This window comes from Quercus suber, unplaced genomic scaffold (genome assembly GCF_002906115.3).
Source record: "Quercus suber isolate HL8 unplaced genomic scaffold, Cork oak 2.0 scaffold_34, whole genome shotgun sequence".
NCBI classification, from domain to species: domain Eukaryota; kingdom Viridiplantae; phylum Streptophyta; class Magnoliopsida; order Fagales; family Fagaceae; genus Quercus; species Quercus suber.
In genome coordinates, this window is record NW_027069499.1 from 469,109 (window position 1) to 478,688 (window position 9,580).

Consider the following 9,580-nt stretch of genomic DNA (forward strand, 5'->3'; position numbering starts at 1 on the left):
CTATTATACAAGACTATACAAGAGCTGATGTGAATTTGGTTTCAAAACTAGCAAATTTGGTCCTAAAACTAACTTAGTCCCTAAACAGTTAGTTATTTTTTCTCAATTATTTTAGGACTAAACTGACTTTAGGAACGGAATTGATTAGTTTTGAAAAGTCTTGGACTTAGTTGGCATTAACTCAAATCTCAAAGATGTAAATGAAATTTACCTTTTTTTTAAAAAAAAAAAAAAAATTTATCATTAGCATTATATATTTTGTTCGCACAAGTCCACTTGAAACAAGATTAAAATTTACTTACTCTTTAATTAATGAATCTACAATTGATATTCATTAGAACCTACTTGAAGGCAAAGTATACATATGACCGATTCTAATTAATATATTAAGCATCCATAGCTAACTTCAAAATTTTGGAATTAAAACTTCATTATTATTATTATTATTATTATTATTTTATTTACATTCGATGGATACAAGGGTAGAGGGGAGTTTTCCTTTCTTGATGCCATAATTCGAAATTATGGGTCAACTTTGGTTAATTTTTAATAAATTCTATTATCAGTTTAAAGGGTTCAAGTTCATACGTAAAAATGATAAAATTGATCGTATTCTCAATTTTGTAGGTCAAGTTTATACAGAACATTTGTATTCTCAATTTAGTATTATTGGTCATTAACTTTTGCAATGGGCAAAAATTTTACAATAATGTAATAACACATATGCATTATAATTAAGTAACATTTCTTCATTATCCAAAAGATTAGAAATCTAAAAAATGTTATGAATGAATACAAAAGAGATCCATGATTACAAGATAAAATCCATTTAAAACATGAAACTCAATTTGTTCGAGAGCAAATTCAAAGTGGACAAAAGATGAGCCCAATTGGATAGACTCGGATAGAAATGAACAGAATAGAACAAAGTGGACTGAAATGGGCCAACGCAGACCGAATGGACTAAAAGGATTTAAATGGACCGAATAAGACCGATCTGGACTGAAATACACTAAACTGGATCGAACTGGATTGAATGGACCGAAATGGACCTAAGTGGACAACATGGACCTACCTAGACCAAAGTGGACCGAAACAAATCAAAATAAACCGAAGCGTACCGAATGGAACCGAAATACTACATTGGTATACGTAGCTCCATAATACAAACTTCGACACCTCATTAATTTTATGGACTATTATTCATTCTACAAATATAGCACCTTATAGCTAGAAAGGTTGAGCAAATATATCCCCGGGAAAATCCAATAGCTCTTGTTGCAATTGTTGTAGCAAGTTTCTTCCTAGTCTTTTGCTTTATTCAAATCTATTAAAAATACCTAAAAGTAAAAAATTGTAATCATAAAATTTATCATTAGACATCATATATAAGCAGTTGTTTCCCAAAAAAAAAATATATATATATATATATATATTGATGGGGAAAAAAAAAATCAAAGTATGAATCGAGGAAGGATTGACATATGAACTCGATATGCATGAACTTAAGTTCAAAGTATTTTAATCCCGCCTATACCAAAAAATTAATTGTTATTTTAGTCTGATAATAAATAATAATTATCGGAAGTGAATGTCAAAAGTTGAAATTCTTTCTCAAAAGTTCAAAATATTTCACTTAATCATGTTAGAGATGATACAAAACTAAGGTCTCTTAACTGTAATACATTTATTGTATCCTTATATATGACCATACATTTATTGTAACCTTATTGTAATCTTATATATGTAAAAAAAAAAAAATAAATAATGCTAGAAAAACAAATTATTTTACAAAAGTTTTTATAAACTGCTAATGTAATGAGTGATTATTGGTAAATGAAAATGTGATATTAATAGTGGGCCTAAATAAAAACCAATAAGAGGTTGTCCACATCAACATTTTGTAAAAATATTGTAAAATAATTTGTGGATGTAGCAGTACTAAAAAAAAATCACATACATTTATTGTAACCTTATATATGACAATATATATATATATATATCTCTTTTGTGCACTAATTATTGTTGCATATAGCTATTTACACATAATCGTACACACAACTTGTGAAAACGAGTTTTCACATAATTTCAACGCGCCAATATACACAATGTGTAACAATCACCACTTTTTAAAGTATAGTCGAATGCTTATTATTTTTATGATTTTGCAAAGTGAAATTTAGAAATTATTTGCTCAATTTTTTAAATGTAATTAACAATTTAGAAATTTTTGCTAAGATACAAATGCACTCAAATGGGTCTTAAACTCAATGGCACTAATTATAATATTAATATTATTTTGATGTTTATAATTCATAATTTTTTTTTATCTTTCTTATATAAATTATAAAAGTACACCTGAAAATTATTTAAATTTCTTTAGATTTTTTTTTAACCTCCTAGGGAAAAAGGAGATAAAAATGGGTAATTAATAATTATCCTCTGCATCTCAGAATGGAACCCACATAGTTTCTACTGCAGATAATTGGTCTACAAAGGGATTGGAAATACTCAGGACTGTAGAGGATCTCTCCCTACGTCACTGATATATAACGGCCTCCAACTGAATTTTTAACCATAAGACACTCTCATTCCCTCTACTCCTTGGAGTTGGTAGTTCCTCTCTCTCTCTCTCTCTCTCTCTTCTCCAAGAAACACTAAAGAGAGCACAACAATGGCGAGACCAATTTGCTTTTGGCTACAGTACTTTGCGTTCTTGATGTTCATAGGCCCCATCGTTTCTTATGCTTTCCCACGGCCACCACGACCACCACAGTCTCACCAAGGTGAAACCTTTTTTCTTTCCGTCTTTTACTTTCTTTTTGTCTTTTTCTCAGCAATTGCTTAGAAGTTTTAGGAAAGAAAAAGAGAAGATATGCAACTGAAAATGTTAAAAACTTCTGCTTTTTCTCAGAAACCAAGCAGTGGCTATGCCTTTCTGTGCTCTATTCTACTGGAATTGACACAACTATGTGGCTTTATTGAAGTTAAAACAAAAGGCCCATGATTGGATTTTCATATATTATTCTTGTTTATGCTTCTCAAACCCCAATCTTTCCAAAAAGCCCATTTCTTTTCTTCATATGTTCAATCCGTTTGGTTGTTGAGAAAGTGCAAGAAAAGAGTAGAAATTGCAATTCTGTAGTTAACTGAGCGTCAATATCACTATTTGGCAAAATCATTCAAGATTTTCTTTTGTTATGTTTTAAGTTTATTAAGAAGAACAGATTCTCTAAAACCCATTTCTTTAATTTCTTGATTCATTCTTTGAGTTTGGTTGTTGAGAAAGTTCAAGAAAAGGGAAGGAATTGATATCTGAAAACATCTACAAAAATTGTGCCCAACACTGTTTCTTTGTTTCCTATCTTGTTATAGACCCAAGTTACCACAAGTTTGTGTCCAATGCTACCCAGTTCCCACCCGAAGACTACTATGATTACATCATTGTTGGAGGCGGCACAGCTGGCTGCCCACTGGCTGCAACACTATCTCATTCTTATAAAGTACTAGTGCTAGAACGAGGTGGAGTTCCTCACGGCGAGACCAATTTAATGTCCCAAGAAGGTTTCTTGGCCACACTCATGGAAGCTGACACATATGACTCCCCTGCCCAACCCTTCACATCAGAAGATGGCGTTCCAAATGCCCGTGGACGGGTTCTTGGTGGCAGCAGTGCAATAAATGCTGGGTTTTATAGCCGAGCTGATGATGATTTTTATAAGAAATCAGGTGTGTATTGGGATCTTAGGGTTGTGAACCAATCCTATGAGTGGGTTGAGAGGGCTATTGTGTTTAGACCAGAGCTCAAGACTTGGCAATCAGCGGTTCGAGATGGGTTATTGGAAGCTGGTGTTGATCCTTATAATGGGTTTAGTTTGGATCACACGGTGGGAACCAAGATTGGAGGTTCTACTTTTGATAGTACAGGGAAGAGATACAGTGCTGCTGATCTTTTGAACTATGCAAGACCTTTCAATATTAAGGTTGCTGTGTATGCAAATGTGGAAAGGATACTACTGGCTTCGTCTTCACCTTATATGGGGTCAAGGCTATCAGCAATTGGAGTTGTTTATCGTGATCATACAGGGAGGCATCACCATGCAATCGTTCGTAAACATGGTGAGGTGATTCTCTCTGCTGGTGCCATTGGAAGTCCACAGCTACTGCTGTTGAGTGGCATTGGTCCGCGGCCTTATCTATCTTCTTGGGGAATTCCGGTTGTTCACCATCTTCCCTTTGTTGGGCAGTTCCTTTTTGATAATCCGCGGAGTGGTGTCTCAATTGTGGCTTCAATTCCATTGGAGCACTCACTGATTCAGGTGGTTGGCATTACAGAATCAGGAGCTTATATTGAAGCAGCTTCCAATGTTATCCCTTTTGTATCCCCTTCTCGCTCCATTTTCATTCGGACACCATCCTCACCTCTGTATCTCACTGTGGCTACTCTCATGGAAAAGATTATTGGACCACTTTCAAGTGGATCACTGAGACTAGCTTCAACAGATGTCCGGGTGAATCCAATCGTTCGATTCAATTACTTTAGCAATCCAGTGGACCTTAAACGCTGTGTGAATGGCACACGCAAGATTGGAGATATTCTGAGGAGCCGATCCATGGAGGATTTCAAGGTTAGGAACTGGTTTGGTGGTCATGATTTCAGATTTGTGGGACCTGCATTGCCTGTTGATCAAGCTGACAATCATCTCATGGAAGATTTCTGCCGCCGCACAGTTAGTACCATATGGCACTACCATGGGGGCTGTGTTGTGGGGAAGGTTGTTGATGGTGATTTCCGGGTCTTTGGCATTGATGCTCTCAGAATTGTTGATGGTTCAACATTTGGTGTATCACCAGGGACAAATCCTCAGGCTACTCTATTGATGCTTGGACGGTAAGTGAATATTCTAAATTTAGTTCACAGTAAAATGCTTTTGGAATAGATTGACCAATTAGTTTGTTTATTTTCACAGATATGTCGGGTTGAAGATAATTGGAGAGCGTACAAGATATAGACAATAATCTGCCCTTATGAGCTGCAAGGACCTACGGCTGACTGTGCTGTTAGTCAGTTGTTTCTTTTTTGTAGTTATCTTTTTTGGTTAAGTAGCAAGTCTGGTTGTTTTGGTTCTCTCCGTACTACTAGTGCTTTGTTGATTTGTTCATTCAAAATAATACTCTGCGATACGTGAATGTTGTCACAAATGCTAAATGTGGATACTAAAACAGCTCTCGCTGAATAAAAAAATGAGATTGAATTTGTGCAGTTTGCGTTTCAGATTGCTTGTACTTATCAAATTCTTCTATTTCTATCTATTCCCTAGTCTATTTTAGTTGTTTCATATGGTGTATATGTGTATTTGTGCATGAGCATGCGTGTGTACATCTGTAGTTGATTTGTAATTGTAATATCGGCTTTTAAAAAGCTTTTCACTTGACCATGTACTACTGCACTTGCAGAGATGGCTCTCTTGGGAGTAATAATTTGTCAATTTTACATTTAGAGTCTCTGATAGCAGATTGTTGAATAAGGCCATACTTGAACAACTCGAGTAAAATTGAAATAGTAATTATTGAGTCTGTTTTTACTTGTCATATAATTCATGCTCTAAGATTAATCTCTGCAAACTAGCTTTGGCAGCTGTTCTGTGCCTTGTTTTGGCTCAAAGGATGTTTGTGTTCATAATGGTAAGCTCCTTGCAGAGGAAGGTCTTTTTTGTGTGATCAAGAATGACGTAAGATACGGAGCAATGGTTTGCAGGAAAGTGAAGTGCTCTCTCTTCAATGGAATTCTGTGTGATAGATGGAATATCCCCTTTCCTCTCTTTGATCTGAGTAAATTTCCTTTTTCTTAGGGGTCCTTTTGGTTGTTTAGCTGGTAGCAAGCTGATTAGTGGGACTCAATTGTATAGTTAAATCGGCTTAGCAGTTAATTGTTTTTATTTGGTTGTAGCTTTCTTTTGCTGCTTGTTTCTGGTTTGTCTTGGAACCCTTCTTTAAATTCTTTTGTTTTGTTAATAAAATGTTACCCTTTAATCATTTGATTAACTGGCCATACACAAAGTCTGATAATTTAAAGCTGTGGGGACTGATGCAAAGGCTATTCTGGTGATGCTCAGCTATTGAGTTTTAGTCAAAGGAATGAAGTGTACATACAACAAAACTTGGCAGCATATGGACATAGCTCCAATTCAGTCAACCAAATCAGCAGATAATGATCTTGAGCTAATAACTTCAGATCATCATCCGCAGTTTACCTTGGCTCAGCAGAGTCATCCGCAGGGATTGGCTTCATGACTTCCATCGCATACTGACCAAACATATCCAACCCCACCGACTACAACTTAAATCTCTATTTGCAACTGAATTAATGAAGTTGCCTTTGGCTTCCACTCAATCTTTGATCTGCCATCTTCTGGCTTTGATAATGCTCTTCTCAGCCTCGATCCCATCTAACCACTATAAATCTAGACTACTGTCTGCATCGTACGCAACTCTAAAAACATAACTTATATTTACAACATTCCATAAAAATGCCATCCCCAATGACCTTTTTAGGGAAAATGAAGACGTTGTCCCAATGTACATAAATAATGTTTAAAACAGATTGAATGAGTGGAATTCTTCATTCAAATGAAAGCTTCTTAGCAACGCATGAATAATCATTGACGTAACCTTTTCAATTAAGGGGGGGTACAATCTTAAGCACTCAATTTACCTGAGAATAGAGGCACTCCCAAGTACCATAAAAAAATACTTAAATCTCTATTTGCAACTGAATTAATGAAGTTGCCTTTGGCTTCCACTCAATCTTTGATCTGCCATCTTCTGGCTTTGATAATGCTCTTCTCAGCCTCGATCCCATCTAACCACTATAAATCTAGACTACTGTCTGCATCGTACGCAACTCTAAAAACATAACTTATATTTACAACATTCCATAAAAATGCCATCCCCAATGATCTTTTTAGGGAAAATGAAGACGTTGTCCCAATGTACCTAAATAATGTTTAAAACAGATTGAATGAGTGGAATTCTTCATTCAAATGAAAGCTTCTTAGCAACACATGAATAATCATTGACGTAACCTTTTCAATTAAGGGGGGGTACAATCTTAAGCACTCAATTTACCTGAGAATAGAGGCACTCCCAAGTACCATAAAAAAAATGCTTGTTGAAGCATCTAGTTAAACTAAGCTGACAATGTTACCAGGTAGCCACATATATCCTTCAATTTCCAAAACTAAATTAATGCCTCAATTGTGAGAATCCTTTTTTTTTTTTTGAGAAACACTATGAGAATCTAGTTAATTATCTAATCAGATGCTTTGTGAGTAATTCCTTGCAGGTACCTATGTGGTTGTTCCCAATCAACTGTATTTCAAGGGAAAATAATTCCCCTCCCTTATCAAGGTACACCACAGAGTGATTATCAAAAGTTAAACTAGGGGTTTCGATATTTGACACAGCTTGTGAATACGCACGAGTTTTTACAAACTTGGGTTGTGCTTTAGTTGGTTTAGATCATAAACAAGTCGATTCGAAAGTGACATGATAAGAACGTGTCATAAGCGGATTAACTCGCCTAACCCACGATTGACACACTAATTTATTTGTGTCAATCTAAAATGATCCATTAGACACTCCTATTTAACTTGTATGACAAATAAATACTCTTTAAAAAAAAAAATTCCAAGTACCTTCTACATCCAACCTATATTTTAAACTTAAAAAAAAATGAGTAATTACAAAAATAGATTCTTAAATGACAAAAAAAAAAAATCAAAATATAAATATTATTCATTCATTATTTAAAATAATAGGACCCCATTGAAAATTGTCGGCTTAGACCTCAAAATGTGTTAACTAGATCCTAAACTGTGCCTATTGTTGCATACTGCGAATTTGAATAATAATATACAAGTTTTTTGTTTAATTTTTTTTTCTTTATATTTAAAATACTCTATGCATATGAAAACCATTATAGTAATGTGATCATATTTTGTATAAAATGCATAACATGCCAATAACATGGTTAATATTTCATGATTTTGGCATTATTATCCGAGTATATAGGTATGAAGAAATCAATTCAATTAATGTTAAAGTTGTTAAAAATATACAAATATCAAATTGATGGCTTTGCATAGATTTGGATCTTGGATGAAACTAATAATTTATTAAAAAATTTAAATAAAACAAAACATTTCCTTATTGTTGATTCTAGTGAGATAGAGAGAATGACGATGGTTTGAGAAATCTTAGTATATATGATTCTAGTGAGATAGAGAGAATGAGGATGGTTTGAGAAATCTTAGTATAGGGATATATGTAACTGTTTATGTATACCGAATTATATCTGTATACGGATTCCGTGGTCGAGTAGATTTTATTTGAATTGTTAGGTTTTTAATATTAAGTTACGTGATTGAGTAGATTTTATTTGAAATGGTTTTTTAATATTAAGCTATTTTGATAAAATAGCCATGTTCCTCTGAAAAATACTACAGTTAAACAAATTAAAAAAGTCAATTTTCACTTTTATAACTAATTTTTGTTATTATTTTATATATAAAAACTTAAATTTATATTTCAATTAGTAGTATTCTTGTGAGATACATGACTTGATGAAAATTTTTGTGTAAACTAAAAAAGTAAAATATAATTAAAACTAAATTAATAAACAAATAGTAATAATAATATAAAATAAGTAAATAATAATTTCAATAAATATTAAATCAACTAAATTACTTATTAATTATTTTAATAAATAATTTCACTAATTAAATAATTTTAATACTTTTAAAATAATTCAAAGTCACTCTTCTTCATGACTTCCTTCACAATATTGACAAAACATATCCAACCCCACCAATACCAAGCTGATAAAAAATACTAACATGTGAGATTTTAACCAAATTCCCAAATATGTGAGAATAAAAAACAGAAACAAAATACAACACAAAGTTTACGAAATTCACGCAATTTTTACGTGATTCAGCCATATAACATTTTATATATCAAAGACCACACCTGACTTCTCATAGCCCTACAATGCATAGCAACTAGAAAGGTCCAATTCTTTAATAACACCCCCCCGCCCCCCCATGAGTATATAGGTATGAAGAAATCAATTCAATTAATGTTAAAGTTGTTAAAAATATACAAATATCAAATTGATGGCTTTGCATAGATTTGGATCTTGGATGAAACTAATAATTTATTAAGAAAATTTAAATAAAACAAAACATTTCCTTATTGTTGATTCTAGTGAAATAGAGAGAATGAGGATGGTTTGAGAAATCTTAGTATAGGGATATATGTAACTGTAATTATGTATACCGAATTATATCTGTATACGGATTCCGTGGTCGAGTAGATTTTATTTGAATTGTTAGGTTTTTTAACATTAAGTTACGTGATTGAGTAGATTTTATTTGAAATGTTAGGTTTTTTAATATTAAGCTATTTTGATAAAATAGCCATGTTCCTCTGAAAAATACTACAGTTAAACAAAAAAGTCGACTTTCACTTTTATAACTAATTTTTGTTATTATTTTATATATAAAAACTTAAATTTATA

The 9,580-nt window shown here is 33.1% G+C and overlaps 1 protein-coding gene across 1 annotated transcript; it reads left to right on the top strand.

The window, feature by feature from the left end:
- The first annotated feature begins 2,674 nt into the window (after positions 1–2,674).
- Positions 2,675–5,019, top strand: LOC112001779 ((R)-mandelonitrile lyase-like). Its single transcript, XM_024033961.2, has 3 exons — positions 2,675–2,786; positions 3,376–4,891; positions 4,971–5,019. The coding sequence occupies exons 1-3, from the start codon at positions 2,675–2,677 to the stop codon at positions 5,017–5,019; spliced, it is 1,677 nt and encodes a 558-aa protein (XP_023889729.2).
- Positions 5,020–9,580: the final 4,561 nt, after the last annotated feature.

What these genes read in the sequence shown, in the direction of transcription:
- LOC112001779 (XM_024033961.2), top strand. Translation starts at nt 2,675, where the DNA reads ATGGCGAGACCAATTTGCTTTTGGCTACAGTACTTTGCGTTCTTGATG. An exon ending in ACCACCACAGTCTCACCAAG is followed by an intron (nt 2,787 to 3,375) that starts GTGAAACCTTTT and finishes ATCTTGTTATAG; the next exon opens with ACCCAAGTTACCACAAGTTT. An exon ending in ACTCTATTGATGCTTGGACG is followed by an intron (nt 4,892 to 4,970) that starts GTAAGTGAATAT and finishes TTATTTTCACAG; the next exon opens with ATATGTCGGGTTGAAGATAA.